Raw genomic sequence first — 22,534 nt, 5'->3', positions numbered from 1 at the left:
CTCCTGACGTTTTGCGACCAGTTTTCGTAGACAAGGGATATCCAAAGCTATGTCTAGTTTCCCCTGGATAAATTATTATTTCGATTTATTTGTAACTTGTCAAGGCACGCACATTATAGTTTTTTTTAATTCTTTAAAGGAATTGAGTGTAGTTGTGGAGGAGAGGTGATGGGGTAAGGGCGAATGCTAACTCCCTAGTTCATTTCTAACTTTTATCCTTCGGTACTAGCAAATTGCTAGGCTTCGAACGGGTTAGATATATATTGTATAACCCTGACTGTCACAGTTAGCCCTCCCTGATATGGGTAACCACCTTTCGCATTCGCCGTGGGCCTGGGAAGATTTTTGGTTCTTGCCCGGACCTCCCGGGGGTCAGTGGTCAATAGTAATACCAAGGTGCACAACCTTGAGACCTATGTAATGTGTGTAAATTTCAAGGTCTCTTAACTGCTTCCGTTTTGAAGCTATGGGTGGAAAAGACGGACAGACACATATCCTTTTATTATTATAGATTTAGTATTATTCTGGCGAGGCGGGGGCCAAGGGCACCCATTCTCACCTTAAGGTCCAACTGTAATTGTCTCTCATGATTGTGGAAGTGTATTATTGGTACCAAATATAAGAAAATTGGTGAAAACTTCGATAATTGAGAACCATGGTGGCCATCTGATGGCAGTTTGATTGTTAGTGGAGAAGTGTGTGAATCAAGCCTGTGTATCGGTAACAGAAGACCATGGTAGCCAACCCTCAGATATGAGGATGGCAATTTGATTGTTAGCAGAGGAATGTGTCAGGCCTGTGTATCGGTAACATATACCGTAATTGTTGTTTGTTTTTCTGTATGAAAAGTAAAAATGGGTCATTGGAATGAAGAACCTTTAGGGGTGGTATGATACAGCATAATTAACCCGGCATTGCACTGGAACACCTTCACTTCTGACTGTTAACTTAGATACTGTATTTATTTATAACTGGGTGGACTGGGACTGACTATAATCCTACAATACTGACATCACAATAGAGAGGGCATTGCAAGAATGAACTGCACTTAAAGCAGTAACCAAATCTGTACAGATTAGAGGTGTTAAGAGAGACAAATGACTGGAAAGTTCAGTGGCAACTCAAAGTAACAAAGGGATTAGCTACAGAGGGTAAAAATAAGTGGCCAGCAAGACTTTTTCGGATGAACATGTACTGTATATATTGCTCAACAGATATAGACCACAGGAATATTCTATACATGTACTTCAAAACCGGGAAGATGGACTTTGTTATAACACCCTTTACCTAACGTCTACATCACCGCCTTGTTCCTGAGTGTGCTATCCAATTCCCTCCAATTTTCCTTTGCCGCTCTAACTGCAAAACAATGTGGCACCCGTACTACACTGTCGCCTGAAAACATAGTATTTTTCTTAAACTAGATAGAAAAATATATTTTCAAGTTCTAAATATGCTTTGTATTTAGATTTTCAACGAAGTTGCTCAGTTGAAGAGTAGAGAAAATTAGGAACTGGTAGTGTACAGCAGCCCAGCCCACCCATTGCTAAGCTGCCGACCTCTCCCCTCCGCCCATTACACCACCTTATTCCCACTAATAACATTTGACCTTAGCTCACAGCTCACCCAAGACAAACATGTTAGATAACAACCAGCCGTAGTGCAACAATTTATGGCTTCTCTAGAACAGGAAGGAAAAAACCAAGGAGGCGTAAACTGGCCATATTGCATCATCCCTAGTGTTTTCGTAAGGATCCATCAGATCACCTCGCTCATAAGGTTAAAAGAGGCAGACATGATGATGAGTCACACATAATTTCGTAGGATAAGAAACGAAGTACAGTAAGGTGAAGTGAGCGAAATCAGAACACCAAGACTGAAGATAATAAAAATAATTATAAAAACTGTGGAAACAATCAATCCCCCGTGGACACCGCCACAAACCAAAAGAACGTTCCAACGATGCATCCGAAGTTTTAGTTCATTTTATAAAACTTGTCTTCCCTCGAGTCAATAAACTGCTGGTAAAATCAAGCAATTAGTGTAGGATCAGATGCTCTTCAATCCCACTACAGAAAGAAAGGAATCACTCCAGCCTTGAAGTCCACACTATAATCGAGGACTTTGTACTAAAAAGTAGTAAAATAAATTAGACCACTACAATGGCGCAGGTATTGAAAACATCCCAGCCACGTTTATGAGGGATAATGCTACTGTATTAAAAATATCAGTAACAGACTATTTATCTTTCCATTAACACCAATACTGTACTAGATGAACATACTGTTTACCAGAGTAACAGCTGTCTATAAGAAAGGCGACATGGCTGATGTAGAAAAAAACTACAGGTCAGTTAGTATCCTGTGTATTGCATAAAAACATTCTGGAGAGCAGTGTATATTCAGGTGGAAAGATATACTTATGAATGTACAGTACTATAACATTTTGTAGTTACCAGTGGCCTTAATAGTAGAGCGGATAATGGAAAAATCGTGCAAATGGTGATACAAGCATGAAATTTGGCTTGGTCATACCCTAGGGGCTACTTGTCAAATCTGCCTGATTGGCCATTTTTCAAGATAGCTGCCAAATTGACCTTCGAAAGATGATTTTTTTTATAGAAATTGATGTAGTTGGTCAATCTAAATGATCTTAGTGTCGATATGTATGTTTTCAAGCATGCTCAGACGATTTTTTCTATTTCTGATACTCTCAGATATATATTTGTCTTATTTATGACTGGTTTTATGTACTGGTTTTATGTTTTTTCCATCTAGGTGAGGGTAGCATGCAGAGGGTTTATGCATGTGAAGGAGTGATTGTCGGGCACTACCAGGGCGCACTGGTGACATCACTGCTGTGCAACCCAGCATGGGGTTCAGTGTCAGCTAAGAAAAAGCATGTCATACTGCAACAGCTTAGTGTCCCAAATGCTTCTTAACCAACCCCAAATCAGTTAAGCAGCCGCACCTGAATTGACAGGATGTGCCAGCGTGGAAGAGCCGAGCCAAGGATAACGGGGTTTTAGTCATCTGGATGGTGTACAGATCGCACGGGACTAATGACACTGGATAAACGATCGGACTAGGTGTAGGGCAAAAGGCATGAACCTAGTTGTATCCCATACAAGATAGTGCTCATCAGAGTGGTAAAAAGATAAACCCTCGGCCCTGAAGATCAAAAATAGTTATGGACACAAAATCTGCCAACAAATCATTCCTCACTGACTGGGCAAAATGTTGTCTTTGTCAACAGGATAAGAAGGAAGATCTTAAGTCTCCACATGCAAATCCTGCCAAAAAAGGAGATGGCGGTTACAAGAGCTTGGCAAGGAATATTCCTCTATTTCATTCAATCAATGCACTGCCAATCAATCTTGACCCTGGAAGACCTGTTGAAGATGATGGGATAGAGGAGACCTTGAGGAGAAACAAGGCACAGTATCATGAGAGTTGCAGACTTCTGTTCAACAACACAAAGTTAAATAGAGCTCAGAAAAGGCGAACCTCTGCAGTTGCTACAGAGGAGAGCAGCAGTAGCAAGATACCACGAATGGTCAGCTACCCCAAAACAACAGACTGCTTTCTCTGTGAGGAAGAAGCTTCGGGAGATGACATAAGGCATGCAATGACAATGAAACTTAATATAAGATTGAATGATTGTGCGAAGACACTTAGCGATGGAAAACTCCTTGCCAAACTAAGTGCAGGAGATGTTGTGGCACAAGAACCGAAGTATCACCCTCGCTGCCTGGCAGACCTGTACAATCGAGAAAGAACACACCGAAATGTCCATGAGCAAGAAGAAGCACAAGAGCTTCATCCGAACAAGGACTCATACCCAACATTGTAGATCCAGATATTGCTAAGATGGTTGGTACACACCATGACAGAGGAAAAGAGCAATTTCAGTCATTCTTAGAGGGACTAAAGAATGCTATGCGTGATAGTACATGTACTCACAATTACATATCAGTAGACTCGATACGTTTCTACACAAACATGTGGAAGTACACATGCATTCAGATGCACACACACAAGAGTACATATTCACCAACACAGGTAACCCCGATATCAGCACTGAGTCCGGATGAAGGCGAGATAATGTACACAGCGTCCCGCCATGATGAAGGTGCTGACCTGGTAGATCAACATAACCTTGTGCTTTCTACTGTTCCACTTATTTATTGTTCTTTTACAGTCACATCACATCGCCATAACAATCACTATTTGTTCTTACAGATTTGATAATTTTCGCGTTGGTTGTAGTTTTAAGTTACAAACATTATCTGGTTCTTTCTTTACAATGTTGCGCTTATTAATGATTTCCTGCTTCATCAAATTCTATAGACATCATATCCGGCTATATAGTGCTTGCGCTGTGTCCTTGACGAGGTCTGACACGCACACACACCAAGCAGCCACCAGTGAAAGTGGTTAATGACCCGTGGCGGTGTTCTGTTCTTGACTCTGGTTTACTCCCCTAAGTTCCTCCACCATCAAAGGGAACAGCGTTATACTGTATAGTTTGGACAAAACATTTTATGTCGCTGTAATAAAAATAAGAGTTTATGCGATATTTTTAAACAAATAAAAAAATTTTTGCAATCAGAAGCATGTTAAACCATCGTAATTGTACTGGGTTCAGTAACGACAACACAACACACACCACCATCCAGTTTTATCTAATGCCAAAGTCTGATGGATTAGCTGAACATGTACAACGGTTTTGAGCACTTCTAATTATTTGTTCCCACTTTAAAGTAATAAACTCAAAACAAAATGTAGTTTCCATCTTATATTTAGGTCAGCTCCATCCACTACTCCTACTCTACCCTGGTGTACGTGACTATCCTTGCGTGGCTGACTGCCTTGGGTATCTTGTCGAAGGGAGTAATGTTCTACTGAAAAAACACACATTTCAATGAATCTTATTTGGTTATGATTAACATTCTTGCTCATTATTTGGCAAAAAAACATCTGAAAAGCACTCTTACTTAGGTAAGTATGTCAGCTGATGTTGCTCGTTAGCTTAGTTGTCTCATGTTACATGCTAACATCATTATTTCTAAATATGTGAACCTGTATCGTCCAGGTGACGTGGTCCAACTATCACCTCAGGATGTTGATTATCACAGCTACGATAGTCTATCCTGCATCACATAACAACAGCTCCCATGATAAGAGAAAATAGAAGTGTGTGTGTGTGTGTGTGTGTGTGTGTGTGTTTTTAGCATGATTTACTACATTAATAGTCTACGAGTATTTCAGTAAACACATAACTAACAATCATATTCGTTAAATGGTGTAAGGACAGAGCATCTCTCAATAAGTGCACGGACATACCCACAAAATATCAAGACCACTATAATTTCATCACTTCGCTGTTAATGAAAATAATGCCCCATACATACGAGAGACAGACGTGCAGGTACTCACGGTCGGTCAGGCTGGGACTCACGAGCCTTCTTCTCCACCTCTGTTATATGCTCTGCTCTGGTCACTGATTTCGTGCGGCGCAGCAGCCTCATTGCCTGTCAACATAGAAAATTACTTAAAATGTACGAATAAACAATGGCTATATTTTCTGATAACCAAGTTTTGTTGATTATCATAGCTTGTATAGGGTTGCCATACGTCCGTATTTTCCCGGACATGTCCTCCATTTAGGTCTCGAAATCTTCATCCGTTAGGAATTTTTTAAATTCTTCAAAAGTCCGGAATTTCAGCTTCCATCATTTTCTCCACGAAAAAAAAAACATGAAACTGTAATGACGAGAGAGAGAGACAGAGAGAGGGGAGGTGGAAACCGTAGAGATCTCGTTCAGTTTTCGTCAGCTGGTAAGTCACGTGCACGCCTTTATGGTGTTGTCAACTTAGCTGTCAAATATTTGATTGATAAGAGGGTAGAAGTTGATGATGTGAAGTGTTTTGACCAAGTTTGTGGAAAATTACAAGTGATGAATTTAGTAATCTGCCAACACATAAAAAGTGGACCAAATACTTTGAAAAATCAAAGAACTTTGAATGTCACTCAGAATTGCACAAATCTTCTTTGCTATATCATCTCACAATGCAAATGTAGAAAGTTTTTCACTGATGCAAAGTCAATGGACAAAGGAAAGGAACAAATTGAGTGTTTCAAACAATGAAAGGCATTCTGACTGTACAGTACAACTTCCGAGAAACATCTTGCAGTGACTTCTATACCTTTCTAAAGAGCAATCAGCCAATACTGAAAAAGATCCGATGTACAGAAGAAGTATGCATGGGCACAAAGTCACACACACAGTGTGGGAAGAAGACTGCAGCTAAAGAAGATATTCAGCCTTAAGCAAAAGGTAATTTTTTTTTTAAGATTTCTATATCATGTATGTTGTATATTAGCCTACATTAAAAACACAATGCAATACAGTACACCGATACTGGTGTGTGTGTGTGTGTATATATATATATATATATATATATATGCTATGCAAATATGCAAAATTAATTGTCACGGCTGCTTCAAGGTTACATAGCTCCAAAGTGTGTGCCGGGGGGGGGGGTGTCTTCGGAAACGTCCTCTTTTTTTAATGTTCAGATATGGCAACCCTAAGCTTGTAGTTTTATCTGGTTATCCATTCAGTAGCAGAGCCAGGAGAAGGGAACATCTGCGCACATTTCCTCTATACAGTACGTGTCCTGGTATATATAACGGAGAAAATTATCCCAATTTTCCTTGAACGATCCTTATTTCTCTTATTAGAGTTTATTCTCATGTAATTTTTAATTGTAGATGGACTACAATAATTATTTGCTGACAACTAGTAATAAAGGAAAAGTAACAGAGACGTGACCGATCGCCCAAGCGGCTAACGAGCCGATGAGTGGTGAAGAGGATAAAAGAAAAAAATAACGTCTTCTCTGTGACGACGGTTCTAAATACAGTCAACCAGAGCTGGTACTGTACACCCTCTATATCTGAATTGTGATACATATGTTACGGTTATTTTTTTGCGAAACCGGTTATTTTGCAAAATTTCCGGTATGCATGCCAGGAATTTTGCAAAGTAACTTACAAACAGGCTAACCAAAGTTAAAAAAAAAAAACAGGACCACTTAACTGTGTATCAATCTACACGAGCCATCCTAACCTAACCTCTCACTTCACCTAACCATAAGGTTAGATTAGTTTAGGTTGTCTGTTTGCAAGTTATTTCGCAACAACAAAACGTAACACATACACTCAATCGACCAACTCGTTTATGACAGTCAACATCTAGAACAAAATTTACCATATATGAAGTAATTTCCTTTAAACTTATTAAAGTGTAACAATGAAAACAAGTAGTCTGGGTGTGTGGCCACAAATGTAAACACAGTAAAAGAAAAATCCACGTACTTAGTCATAGTGTAACAATATGACGTGATAATTATCTTCGTTAACTATATTATAATACTTCAGGTGAGATAACAGGTAAGTGGCCTCAGTCCTACAGTACGCTTTCATTATAAAGTGTCTTTCAGATTTAGTTCTGCTATCTGTTAGTGTGCCTAGACAGCGCTGAAGTAAGGTTTGCGTGTGTGGTAAACGCAAAACTGTTGAGATCGACTCGCACTCAGTTCCTTGTGTGGGCTCCTTACTAAAGACCTAAGTTGTGACATCATTCGTGTCTTTCGCAAGGGTTGCCCGTTAAAAAAAATGCTTTTCTGTACTTTACACGAACAGCAATTGAGAGATTTAAAAAAAAATAAAAACCCTGCCTCGGATTCTTGACCGAGACGTGTCTGAATGACACTTGCTAGTCATTTCAGGGACAATTTTCGCCCTCCAAATAATTTATCTCTCCTCAGCTGAGAATTTAGAGTAGGTGTTATTGAGGCATATTATAGGTGTTGTGGACACCAGGGGCTGCAAGGGGGCCAAAGATAGCATCAAGATATGTTTACATAGACAGATTTAACAAAAAGGCTTGGAAAGGAAGTTTCTGTTTGGTCACCGTTTAGCAGCAGCGGGAATCGTGACGGGTCATCAAATAACTCGCTGACTGGCCAATATTTAATCTCTGAGTTTGTACCGTCCGTGGCTATCACGTGACCCTTACTATATAGAGCATTTAGCATATGCTAATTAAGGAGGGAGGAATTGAACTTTAATTGGAGACGCGTATGTGCCCTTCAGTGTGCAGTACCCGGTCAAATATTGCACTGAATCTGGAATTAACAGATAACCGTCCCACTTAAAATCTCAGTATCAAGGTACGGAAGCTAATAGCATAAACAACTGTTAACTGCTTTAGAAAAAATGTTGTGAATTCATGGATTAAAAAGAATATACAAGTGAATTTTGTGAAGACTGTAAATTAAGTCCAATAAGACCGACACAAGGATGCGTTCTGGTATACACACAAGAGCTCCGTGTCTGAAGAGGATACGAAACGAATGAGAAGACGACTGTGGTATTTATTTAAGAACTAAACATCCGGAACCCAAATAATTTTCTAACTTTAAAATTTTAATTCATATAAAATTAATATACAAATAAGATCTTCTCAGTTTTATTCGGGTGGCATTGCTTAAATTAGTTCACTGTGCACCACTGTTTTTATACTTTGTTCATGTACATTCTGTACCTGTGAATCCACATGATTTTACTGAATAGCTCTTCATATAAAATATTTAAGACTGATGATTTTATTTAGGTGTATGATAAAAAAAACCCATTATCCTCTTACGACCCCGTCCGTTAAGCCGGTATACTTGGAGCACGTCACGCCTCTACCTGACCAACCTGTTAAAATGTTATCCATTCGTCATAAGATGATCTAGCTTGTCAACTTAAAAAGAGATGATTAGATTGCTCAATGACGACGACACCTACGACTAGTCATGTCCCCCAAATGAAACTAGATTCATATATTAAGTCCCTGATAATTATTTAATGTGAGGAGTCCGGGACCGTCCTAGACATATATCTTATAATTGAAGTGGGGCGACGAACGTGTCAGCTGGCTATCACATATACCATAACACCATTCCCACACTCACACGGCTTGGTTAAGTAGATTAGTTAAATATATTAATTTACCTAGTCTTATTAGTTATAATTAATACAATGTCAAGGGCGAATCCAGGGGGGTCCGGACCCCCCCCCCCTTTTCATCAGAAAATTTCAATATTTTTTCTTTAAAGCAGTACTGTATTGTACTCGGGCGTTTTTGAATAGTAAAAAGTAATTACTATTGACCTCAGAATATCTTCTAGTATCAAGTGTACATGGCTTCAAAATGGCCTCAAAATGCCCATGACATTGGTCATTGGGTGGGCTCGCTATGTTCCCCAACCCAAAACTTCTTGGACCCTCCCTTTTAATATTCCTGAATCCGCCCCTGTATGTGTTACTTTTTTCTTTTATCCTCTTCACCACTGATCGACTCGTTAGCCGCTTGGGCGATCGGTCACGTCTCTGTTACTTTTCTTTTACTTTACAGCGTTTAGGATGTTGCAAACTGCCGTAAAGCATGAAGGCTGTTGCTGGTATTGCCCTGATTGTGTAGTCAAGGTGAATGAGGTGATTGCAAGCCATAGGGGAACGAGTTTCCTAGGGACGAAAATAGATGAAGCTGGAGCCTTCCTGGTTGCCAAACTAAAACAAGTTGGGAAAGAGATCCTTGCTAAGACTGAGGAAGTAGCTGATAGAATGGAGGTGGTTGCTAAGAGGAGTTATGCTGACGTATTAGGAGGGCTACGGGAGGGGGCGGGGAGTAATGCAGGATCAGTACAGGTTCTACAGCAGCTAGGGACTCTGAAGAAGTGTGTCGAAGAATTGAAAATTAACGGGCCTACTGTTAGGGGAGAGGAGGAACAACGGGAACGTTTCCAGCGCAGGAACAATGTAATAGTTTTTGGAGTCCCAGAGAGCCAGGCGGAGGGAACCGAGAGTAAGATAACACACGATAAGATGCAGTTTAAAAATATTTGTACAGACGTTCTGAAGATGCCATCAAACCCTCAGGATGTGAGGAGGCTGGGACAAAAGCAGGGGGACAAGCCTCGCCCCCTCAGGATCACACTAGTGAGTGAGAAGGAGAAATGGGAGTTTATTCTGCAGGCATAAAACTTAGCAAGGAGCGAGGCATTTCGGAGTGTATTCATTCACCCAGATCGCACGGTAATGCAGAGGGAACAGCACAGGAAACTCCTGCAGAGCTTGAAGCAGAAGAGGGAGGAATCGAGGGGGAGCGGGAACGGGTGTACAAGGGTTGTATTCAGGGAGAGAGTGGTGGAAGCAAGTGTGCCGACATAGGGCCGGGGGACAGCAGCGCACCCTCCACCCCCTGCCTGGAAGGTGGCACCAGCTCCGCCTATCAGCCGGGAGGAGGCGACCGCCTCGTAAACAATGACATTTCTAACCACACCCTGCAAAATACAGTGTACTTAGCAAATGCAGCAGCTTCTGAGAATGGGGGTGGAGGGGGTTACTACTAAGAGCAGAGACGTTACCGAGAACAAATTTGGGCTTGAATGTCATGAACACTAATACTGACGCGTTCCTTGATAAGAGAGAGGAGTTTGAAACACTACTGAAGGTACACCAACCAGATATTGTAGGAGTCGCCGAACTGTTGTACAAGAACAGGAGAATCGACCCAGAGGAATGCGAGTTCATTATTGCTGGATATGACTCAATTACGAACCCAGCCAGGCGAGGGTACAGGGAGAGGATGTTTTTGAAGAGACCAAGTGGTGTAAAATTAAACTAAAGGGAGGGGACTTACTTATTGTCGGGTGTAACAACAGCTCCCCAAACTGTGGCCCACTAAATCAAAGGAACTTAAGAGCCTTAATAGACAACGCGGCGATGCTCAACCCAAGCCACCTCCTTATCATAGGGGACTTTAACTATGGCGACATCGACTGGAGAAACGAGTCCACCCCAAATGACTTGAATAACCCTGCTACTCTTTTTGTAGAAACTCTGAGAGATAATTTTATGTTCCAACATGTTAGAGACCCGACACATTACAGAGGGGAGCAAACACCCAAGCCACTAGACCTCATCATAACAAACGAGGAGGGTATGGTGGCCAAACTGGAACACCTTGCCCCAGTTGGCACCAGTCACCATATAGTGTTGTCATTCAGATTTAACTGTTACCTAGTTCAAGATAAGGCCAGGCCAAGGTGCAAATATTACAAGGGAAATTACAACGGGATGAGGGAAGAGATGAGGGGTATCCACTGGCCTGACTCATTAAGGCACAAGAACGCAGACACTACGCTGAATATCATAACTAGTAAAGTGACCCATTTGATCGATAAATACATACCCAAGATCAAACCCACTGCCTCTGGGAATACGAGGGGATCCCTACACATGAACCATGCGGAGGTCGACAAAGTTAAGAAGACCCAGAAATTCAAGACGTGGGTTGGGTCAAATGATGAGCATGACAGGAGGATGTATGCAAGAGCCAGAAACCAAGCAAAGATGGAGTGTAGAAGGGCTGAAAAGGAGTTCCAGAAGCTGGTTACAATTAAAAACGCGAGTAGGAGTATCAGACCTGAGGTTTGAAGATGGTAGTTACGCAGATTCTGACCAGGATAAAGCTGAGGCATTGAACAGCTTCTTTTCATCGGTGTTCACGAGAGGATGCGATTAACCTTCCTGCGTTTGAGGACAGACGGTTCGACGCAGCACTGACCCACATTGTGTTCACAGAAGAGGGTATTAGAAATAAACTGTCAAAGCTAAAGGTCCATAAGAGTCCCGGTCCTGACATGGTGCACCCTAGACTACTAAGAGAGTTGAACAAATGGCTTGACGAGCCCCTGAAGATCCTGTTTTGAAAATGCCTGTATGAACGAAAGGTCCCCAGTGAATGGAAAGTGGCTTATGCGAGTCCTATCTTCAAGAAGGGCGATCGGCACTCCACGAACAACTATAGACCGGTGAGCCTGACCAGCATAACATGTAAAGTACTTGAGAGTATTATCAGAGATGCCGCAATGGAACATCTACTACGAAACAACCTTGTAAAGGATTGCCAACACGGTTTTATGCCGGGGTGCTCCTGCTTAACACAAATGCTCAAGATATTGGATATTTGGACCCATATTCTGGAACGGGGTGGTAATATCGACAATATTTACCTATAATTTGCCAAGGCTTTCGACAGTGTACCCCACGAAACGCTGAAAATCAAACTGAAAGGGTACGGAATTCGGGGAAATGTAGCGTGGATAGAAGACTCTACATGACCTGACGTTGTACACTCCTCCATAGAAATGTTTGCCAATGACGCCAAGTTATTTCGGGAAATTAAGAACCAATTCGTCTGTGAAGAGCTGCAGAAGGACCTCTGTGGGCTCCAGGAATGGTCGAAGAAATGGCTGCTGAGATTCAATGTCACGAAGTGTAAGAGGATGCACCTGGGGCGTACCAACGGCAAGGAGGCGTATCATATGTCCCAACGGGATGAAGAAACTGCACTAGTTGAGACTGAATGTGAGAAGGACCTAGGTGTGTATGTTGACAATGAGCTGAAGTTCCCGAGATATGTTAGGGACTGTCAGTTGGTTGAAAATGTTCAAAGGAGGGCCACCAGACTGGTGCCTGCCCTTCGGCACCTCAGCTACCCTGAGAGATTGGAGCGCCTGAACTTGCCTAGCTTATACTACAGACGGGCAAGGGGGGACCTAGTTGAGGTGTATAAGCATCTCAAGGGGCACTACTCAGTCGAGTGTCCTTACTTGGAGCTGGCGGACGCTCGCCCCACTAGGGGTCACAGCTCAAGATTAAAGAAGCCGCAAGTCTAGAAAACTGTGAGGGCAAACTTTTTCGGAGTGAGAGTTGTGAACTCTTGGAACAATCTACCAGAAAGTGTTGTGACGGCAAGTACTGGGCATGCACCGGCTCCTGAATGTACCCGAACCTGCTCTAGTGTTATTGAAATCTGGTCTTGAAAGAGCTCACACTCGGTGCCGCCACAACACTTTCTTGATTTCCCGAAATAACTTGGCTTCATAGGCAAGCATTTGTATGGAGGAGTGTACAACGTCAGGCTTGCGGTCATGTAGAAAGTCTTCTATCCACACAGGACATTTCCCCAAATTCCGTACCCTTCCAGTTTGATTTTCAGCGTTTCGTGGGGTACACTGTCGAAAGCCTTGGCAAAATATAGGTAAATATTGTCGATATTACCACCCCGTTCCAGAATATGGGTCCAAATAACCAATATCTTGAGCAATTGCGTTGAGCAGGAGCACCCCGGCATAAAACCGTGTTGGCAATCCTTTACAAGGTTGTTTCGTAGTAGATGTTCCATCGCGGCATCTTGGATAATACTGTCAAGTACTTTACATATTATGCTGGTCAGGCTCACCAGTCTATACTTGTTCGTGGAGTGACGATCGCCCTTCTTGAAGATAGGACTCGCATAAGACGCTTTCCAATCACTGGGGACATTTTTTGTTCATCCAGGCATTTACAAAACAAGATCTTCAGGGGGCTCGGCAAGCTCGTTGCACAACTCTCTTGGCACTCTAGGGTGCACCATGCCAGGGCCGGGACTCTTATGGACCCTTAGCTTTGACAGTTTATTTCTAATACCCTCTTCTGTGAGCACAATGTGGGTCAGTGCTTTTTCGAACCGTCTGTCCTCAAACGCAGGAAGGTTAATAGCATCCTCTCTTGTGAACACTGATGAAAAGAAGCTGTTCAATGCCTCAGCTTTATCCTGATCAGAATCTGCGTAACTACCATCTTCAAGCCTCAGGTCTGATACTCCTACTCGCGTTTTTAATTTCGACTTTGCATAGCGGTAAAACGTCTTTAGGTTTGACTTGACCTCGCTTGCAACCAGCCTCTGGAACTCCTTTTCAATTAAGAGAAAGTTATACAAGCCTGGATACAGAAATGAAACAAGTTTCTTATCGCTCTTAGGCAATCAGTTGTAAGTTGATTTTGGAGGGAACGTGCCAAGGTAATGTCACACATTTGTTGATGCAGGGAACACCTTGAGCTAGATGAATTTCTCCTATATTTGTAAATTCATTACATCTTGGCCAAAGTGTCTTCTTTGTGTAGCCAACTGTTAAATAAGCGAAGACTATTTGTTGGAGGTTCACAGCGGTAGTTTTCATGACGTGGAATACCATACCTAGATTTTTTATTTGTTGAAATTTCCAAAGCAGCGAAGGGAAAGAGGGCCGGACTGTATCACACCGCCAGATATGCAGGTAACTGCTCGGGAAACTGACTAAGCATTTTGTCAGAGGAAGTTTGAGCTTGGTTAAAGTTTATATGGGTTAAAGATAAATTGGTGTTCGGGTCAGAAAGCATCCATACCGATTTCTCCTAGAATTAAACCTCAGCAGCTGACATTTATTTTTTTTCTTTTATCCTCTTCGCCACTGATCGGCTTGTTAGCCGCTTAGGCGATCGGTCACGTCTCTGTTACTTTTCCTTTTCATACATCTCCATCAAAAGATCGGCTCACTAGCCGCCCGGGCGATCGGTCACGTCTCTGTCACGCACTGTTGGCAAATACTGGGCATGCACCGGCTCCTGAATGTACCTGAACCCTCTCCAGTGTTGGTCAAGTCTTGTCTTGAAAGAGCTCACACTCGGTGCCGTCACAACACTCTGGTAGATTGTTCCAAGAGTTCACAACTCTCACTCCGAAAAAGTTTGCCCTCACGGTTTTCTGGACTTGCGGCTTCTTCAATCTTGAGCTGTGACCCCTTGTGGGGCGAGCGTCCGCCAGCTCCAAGTAAGGACGCTCAACTGAGTAGTGCCCCTTGAGATACTTATACACCTCAACTAGGTCCCCCCCTTGCCCGTCTGTAGTATAAGCTAGGCAAGTTCAGGCGCTCCAATCTCTCAGGGTAGCTGAGGTGCCGAAGTGCAGGCACCAGTCTGGTGGCCCTCCTTTGAACATTTTCAACCAACTGACAGTCCCTAGTATATCTCGGGGACCAGATGGGGTGACAGTACTCCAGGCGGGGAAGCACTTCACTCCTGAAGATCGTTACGAGGGGCGGACCGTCTAGATATCTGAACGACCTTCTTATAAGACCCAATAATTTATTTGCCTAATTTACCTTCTTCTCACAATGGCCCGAGAACTTCAGCTCATTGTCAACATACACACCTAGGTCCTTCTCACACACAGTCTCAACTAGTGCAGTTTCTTCATCCCGTTGGGACATATGATACGCCTCCTTACCGTTGGTACGCCCCAGGTGCATCCTCTTACACTTCGTGACATTGAATCTCAGCAGCCATTTCTTCGACCATTCCTGGAGCCCACAGAGGTCCTTCTGCAGCTCTTCACAGTCCGCTTAGTTCTTAATTTCCCGAAATAACTTGGCGTCATCGGCAAACATTTGTATGGAGGAGTGTACAACGTCATGCATGTCACATGAAACAAACAACATGACCTACATTCACCTCATTTCCTCTAAATTACCTAGAACCTGGCGATTTAATGTTGGTAATGAATTCAAACTCTGGCAATTTAAAATGACGATGCAGTGTTCATCACCTACACTTAAGGAACTGTATTGTTTGGTATCTAGTCCCTGGCCCCGTTAAGTCACGCCTCATGTGCGTGCCTACATGAATCTTTAAAATTGGCTATACAATAATATTAAGACATTCAACGTGCTGGTGTTATTAATTTGATAACTTTATAGCAGCTTCAGTTAATAATATCAAATGTGGAATGCGAAATCAAGAGCAAATGCGGCTAATTAAATCTATTGAACAAGGAAAAATATAAATTGCAATGCCAGTGTGAACAGGAAACGTTTGTGTGACAGTGAGTGTTGAAACAGTCCACAGTCTATACCTGGCCTGGATAACACAGCCAGGTCACTGGATCAAAGGGTATTGGGACCCAACACCTGCTTATCTGACTTATCGTTCAAAACACTCCTCATAGATATATTGTGTCCATGTTTCCGATATGGTGAGAAGAGTAAGACTAGGTCCAACTGAAGTTATATTATAAAACGATTTATATTTATAGAAATTAAAACCATATTATGCCGTCTATAGCTTTAATTAATGTATTCTAATCTACAGGTCACAAAGTTAACTAAGAATTCTAATAAAAAAAATAAACGATACAGCATCAGGTACTAAAGCCACTTGTCACAATATTGTTGGATCACGCACAACAAAATATAAGTTACATAAAATATAGTCGAAGAAACAGTTTCTTAACTCGCATCGCACCGTTAAAAGGGTTTGAGTTTCCACTACAGTATTGTTTAAATGGGAATCTGGTGGTGAAGCAACAAAAAAAATAATTTTAATTAACTGTAGCAGTATATATCCCTGGACTATTTCGGGGTTAAATTGTCTGCTTGTGTGTGTATTTCTTACGGATCATTGGTCAGTTCTATTTAAAATGAAATCAATTCAAGTAATGTTTTTTGTCAATTGATCGGAGCGCTGAATGCATCGGATGCCACCTTCGGCCCCCTTACCATTTAATCACTTTGTCTTTTTGTCATCTTCTCGTCCACTGGATTTATATTGTTAACAAAATACGATTAAAAACACTTAAATATAAGCATTATTAACCGTAAGATTAAAACACATTTACCAATACACAACATATTTTTCAGTGGATCAACTCGTCCGTGATCCTTGAGAACCATCACTCAGCCAGGACGTCTCACCTTGACGGTCTAGATAATGAAAGATAACACAACATTACCCCCAGATCAGTGATTACACCAGAGATAACAGTATCTCAAACACAAGTAATAGCTCCACATACTAAGTAATCATCAAACAGTATTGTCCTTAATGTATTGTCTGTCAAGTATATTTAGTATAATAGCCTGGAAATCTGCCAAACTTACTCTCCTGTTCGGTGAAATAGAACTTTAATGTCTAACCAATCTAACTCCCATTATAATACAAGAACACCTGATGATCTTATGGAGATTAGGTTTAGATAGCTCGTGTTACCAGAGCTGTTATGGTACAGTATTACATCCACGGGGTCCCTCGCTCGTCCAGAATACAAGAATGAGAATAACTAGATATAGTAGCAAAACAAGATTCAAAATTAAAAGCATTATTCCAAACTATCAGTAACAATACAAATTTGGGTATAAACTAAGGTACAGCGTGATACTTTCTTCACACACTATCAGTATCGCAGATGGTCACCGAACCTAAAAATATAGAACTAAATCTACAGTACCCCGTCACATACATTTCGTGTTCGGGTTTACAAACATTCGTACCATGAATATTCCTGGAAAGTGAAAGCTTAATGTGTCAGAGCGCGGCTTAAGTTCAAGTACAAAAAATAACGACCAAATATCAGAATTATATTATTAGATACTTTGACTTATTAGACCGAATACAGTTGCTAGGTGAGTTTACTTAGTGGAGGCGGTCGCGTCATCGTACACCCTGTTACTCCTCAAAGACTCATAACTGTGCGGTGTTCACTTACCCCGGCAGGTGCTATGAGAGTCTAATATGTTATGAACGCAGTCTATCACGATAACAGTTTTCAGGTGCCTTCCAAAGCTTATCTCCGTTAAGTTAACTCTCGGGCCCCGGCGACCAACACCCGAACTTTGACCATCAGTAACCAGCAAGTACACTTGACCTTCCACCCCTGGCAACAAACGTCTATAGCGGACCCTCAACTGCTGACAACAAACAAATTTACCCTTGACCCGGGGAAACTAACAAGCAGATTAACACTTCCACCCCCAAGAAACAAATAAACTTTGACCCGAGCAACCAGACTTGACCTATAATTCCCAGCATCCAGCAACCATACTTGACCCGGTGACAACTCGAAAAATAAGTGAGACACAAGTTCCATATTTATGAATACACTGACCAGGATGACCCCCCTACAGACACTACCTTTGGAGGGGTCAGAAGGTCAAGGTCACGTACACCAGTCTAGTCTACTCCTCCCTCGAGTAGATAATTTTTAAACGCCAGCCAGACGTATGATGGGCAGGTCTGGCATGACGTTACTGACAGATGCACTGAACAATAATAAAACATTCTCCAGCTCCCCTAAAACTGAACAATGTTGAACAAGACTATAGCAAGAAGACTGTGCTAGTTACCTTGAAAGTTCACTAAAATACCTCATTGCTTGTTAAGAGTTTGGACAATATGCCACGATAACAATCGGCTATGGGTTTCTAATTGCTTCTATAAAATCTGTGCAATAATTTCATACGCAAAAAATGTTTCGTCGAAGTCTTCACAAACTGATCAAAGGGACTGTTCAATATAGCATTCAATAACTATTAACTATTTACAAGTGCTAGACAATTACTGTATACACCTTGTCATAACATTCTTGTGACCGGATTACTTGTTACTATTGTATATAATTTAAGAATAACTGGTCTAGCGAGAAACCTTTTAATTCTAAAGTACGCGTAACACTCAAAATATAATTACTGTACAATGATTCACTTTCCCACCTACCCTGTTCTCGTCTACGTGGGCTTGGACTCCTGTTTTCACCACATGTATACCATTTTCTGAGGACTTCCCCTCATCACTGTCCACGTTCCCGATAGACATCCTACCTGCCCGAGAGCGACAGAATGACTGAGGGTAGGGACGGGGAGTGCAGTGAGTGCGTTGAGTCGACTGGATTTACTCACCTCGTTAGCCGTTACTAGAAGGTCGAGGCTGCCTGACCGTTGCCATGTAGTTTATTCCAGTGTTTGCGAATTACCTTAAACCAAAGGTATGTTGATTGAGATGATTTTGTTGTGGCTCAGTAATAAAAAGATAACAAAATTAGATAGATCAGTCTCGGCACCGGAGCATTTTAACAGTAAGATTACAATATTAGTGTTGCCACATCCATCCCATGTTCATACATTTTTTCATAGATTTGAGTGCGTCTTATAGTAATGTTAATTTAGCACAATTAATTGTTTTCATCGCTTAATTTTATCTGCGATGTACTGCTTGTGTCTAATTTACTTCTGGCATTGGAAGTAGGTAGTAGGCAGCTATCAAGCAGGGAGGTACTGTGGGGTACCGGCCGATCAGTTTGACGTCAGTAGTGGGGAAATTTCTTGAATCAATTATAGCAGATAGCATCCGATCGCATCTAGAGAAAAGCAAATTAATCTACGACTCAACATGGGTTTACAAAGGGAAAATCTTGTCTAACTAATCTGCTAACGTTTTTTAGGAAAGTCTTCGAGGTAGTAGATAACGACGAAAATTACGATGTTATTTACTTAGACTTTAGTAAAGCATTTGACAGAGTACCGCATCAGAGGCTTCTGAGAAAAATTAAGGCTCATGGTATCGAGGGGAAAGTTTTAAATTGGATAAAATCATGGCTCACCGATAGAACGCAGAGGGTCAGCTTAGATGGTGTTAAATCTGAGTGGGGCCGTGTAACCAGTGGGGTTCCCCAGGGGTCAGTACTAGGCCCACTCTTGTTCATAATCTACATAAACGATTTAGATACTGGGATCAGCAGTGACATAAGCAAGTTTGCGGATGACACCAAAATAGGGCGGCAAATTAATTCAGGGCAGAATGCAAATGCATTACAGGAGGATCTAAATAAACTGCAGGGGTGGTCTGAAAAATGGCAAATGAAATTCAACACCAGCAAGTGCAGCGTACTTAATATTGGAAGAACAAATACTTATAATGTATACAGCCTTAACAACATCAACCTAGAGAAGTCGACTTGTGAAAGAGACCTAGGGGTACTTGTAAGCCCGGACCTACGGCCTAGAAAACAGTGCGTTAATGTTCGAAATAAGGCAAACAGAGTATTGGGTTTTATATCTAGAAGTGTAAGTAACAAGAGTGCAGAGGTCTTATTGCAGCTATATCTTGCGCTAGTCAGGCCGCACCTCGATTATGCGGTTCAGTTCTGGTGCCCCTATTATAGAATGGATATAAATTCACTAGAGTCGGTGTAGCGAAGAATGACAAACATGATTCCGGGACTTAGAAACCTTCCATATCAGGATAGGTTAAAGAAACTTAACTTGCATTCCCTAGAAAGACGAAGAGTGCGGGGAGATATGATAGAAGTATTTAAGTGGGTGAAAGGAATCAATAAAGGGGATATAGATAAAGTTCTTATAATATCCGAGCAGGATAGGACGCGGAGCAACGGATTCAAGTTGGATAAGTTTAGGTTTAGGAGGGAGATAGGAAGAAACTGGTTCACAAAGAGGGTGGTGGACGAGTGGAACAAGCTTAGCAACTTTATAGTAAGTGCGGGAACTCTGGAAAGTTTCAAAAGGAGGCTAGATAGATTCATGGATGATAGAGAGTGGTAGTAACTCTCGACAGGAGCTGCCATGCACAGGCCAACCGGCCTATTGCAGACTCCTTATTTTCTTATGTTCTTATGTTTGGGTTCACACTCAGGATGGTTGGAGAAAGGAAACTCACAATGTGCTCTCTGTATACATGTTATATTAGATGTACAATGCAGCTTGGTGCTGGGAAGTGGCAGCGTGGTTACAAGCGTGATGTAGAGAGAGCTGGTTGGTGAGGAAGCTCAGAGGACAGCTGGTGTGCTCGCCGGCGGGAGCGAGGGCCGCCAGGCAGCGGCGGAAGAGGTGTTGCTTGCTGCGGCTGTAGCTAGAAGAAGAGAGAGGTCACCACGAGGTCAGGTCTTATATAGCGGAGGTAGGCGTGGCTTAGTAGTTGACCTCCGTGATGTATGGCGGCGCTGGTTGACCTAGACCACGAGGCTTACACTGGGGAATTCGCAGGGTCGGCTACTCAGCGACAAACAGCGTTTGTAGGGGAGAAATCCACTACAGTACTACCGCCTGGGAAGATATTGGAAGCATAATGTGTTGTCTAATGGTAGACCCTGCTGCCATATGGCATCACGAAAATTGTGACCAAGTCCCAGGTTGCTGATCTGACTTTCTGCCTCATTTACACGATTGCAGGGTCTCAATTGTTTCTCTTACTTTGACAACACAACACACACACACACACACACACACACACATATATATATATATATATATATATATATATATATATATATATATATATATATATATATATATATATATATATATATATATATATATATATATATACATATATTGTTTCTCACTTTTGATCTTTTTTTTCATTTTTGTGTTTATGTTTCTTTGTATTATTATTATTATTATTATTATTATTATTATTATTATTATTATTAGTATTTTAATATTTTATTTTTTTATTATAAATTTTATTTACTATAAATTATTATTATTATTATTATTATTATTATTATTATTATTATTATTTTCGCCCCCAGGCCCCGATGTAGGTGAGTGACCTGTGCCCGGATGGGCTAATCCCCGTAAAAAAAAAAAAAAAAAAACGTAATATTTGAGTCAGTTTATTTTCTTACCAGGTTTCCCCTTGAATCTGGAAACATATTAATAATAAATAATAGAACTTTAAGATAACGCCCAGAAATATTGCAATGCTGCCTAGATTTAAGGAGTGAAGATTTCTTATGGACCCTCCCCACCAAGTACTCTGGGAACAGTGTGATGAAATGGACCCCTGGCGCACTGTGTTCATATAACCAAATTCTGGGAATTCCACCTGAACTAGTCCCCTGTTGTCTGATACAACACTACAACACAGGTATCCACTGGTTGAACGACGGCATCTTCGGTAAACAGATTTTCAGTAAAACTGCCATACAAGTTTACATTGGCTCAGCACGTAATAAGATAGTGCAGGTGTGGTGTAAATTATATTATTATTTTATCTTCTTTGCCACTAATCGGCCTGTTAGCCACTTGACCGGTCTGTCACGTCTCTGTTACACACTGTTGACAAGTACTAGGTGTGTACTTAATCCGGAATATATTCGAACTTCCGCCGGTGTCAGTGTTGGTTTACATGAGTTGACATTCGGTGCCGTCACTCACAACACTCTCTGGCAGACGGCTGGAGAGACACCATAACGTGGACAACAACGTATGGGAAGAAACCCACAGTGGTAGGCGAAATGTTTATTCCAGTTTGGGAAATCAGGCAAATAAATTATTGGGTCTTATAAGAAGGTAGTTCAGATATCTAGGCGGTCCGTCCTTCGTAACGATCTTCAAGAGTGAAGTGCTTCCCCATCTGGAGTACTGTCACCCCGTCTGGTCCCCGAGATATGCTAGGGACTGTCAGTTGGTTGAAAATGTTCAAAGGAGGGCCACCAGACTGGTGCCTGCACTTCGGTACCTCAGCTACCCTGAGAGATTGGAGCGTCTGAACTTGCCTAGCTTATACTACAGACGGGCAAGGGGCGACCGAATTGAGGTGTATAAGCATCTCAGGGGGCACTACTCAGTCGAGTGTCCTTACTTGGAGCTGGCGGACGCTCGCCCCACTAGGGGTCACAGCTCAAGATTAAAGAAGCCGCAAGTCCAGAAAACTGTGAGGGCAAACTTTTTCGGAGTGAGAGTTGTGAACTCTTGGAACACTGTGACGGCACCGAGTGTGAGCTCTGTGAAGACCAAACTTGACCAACACTGGAGCAGGA

The 22,534-nt window shown here is 41.8% G+C and overlaps 1 protein-coding gene across 2 annotated transcripts in view; it reads right to left on the bottom strand.

Moving 5' to 3' along the window:
- LOC121872706 (diacylglycerol O-acyltransferase 1-like) overlaps positions 1 to 18,635 on the bottom strand; it is a 41,301-nt gene extending 22,666 nt beyond the window's left edge. The window contains exons 1-2 of one of the 2 annotated variants that reach the window (XM_042375708.1): positions 18,472 to 18,635; positions 5,439 to 5,533 (exon numbers count right to left, since the gene is read on the bottom strand). In XM_042375708.1, coding sequence (XP_042231642.1) covers positions 5,439 to 5,533; positions 18,472 to 18,570 — 194 coding nt within the window. In that variant the 5' untranslated portion in view covers positions 18,571 to 18,635. Of the gene's footprint in view, positions 1 to 5,438; positions 5,534 to 17,464; positions 17,543 to 18,471 lie in introns of those variants that run through there. The other variant, XM_042375709.1, reaches the window with a different exon arrangement.
- Between the last annotated feature and the right edge of the window lie 3,899 nt (positions 18,636 to 22,534).

The sequence above is a fragment of the Homarus americanus genome, unplaced genomic scaffold (assembly GCF_018991925.1).
Source record: "Homarus americanus isolate GMGI-L3 unplaced genomic scaffold, GMGI_Hamer_2.0 scaffold39155, whole genome shotgun sequence".
Taxonomy (NCBI): Eukaryota; Metazoa; Arthropoda; class Malacostraca; order Decapoda; family Nephropidae; genus Homarus; species Homarus americanus.
The sequence above is the reverse complement of the archived record's forward strand: the minus strand, read 5'-3'. Positions and strand labels throughout refer to the sequence as shown.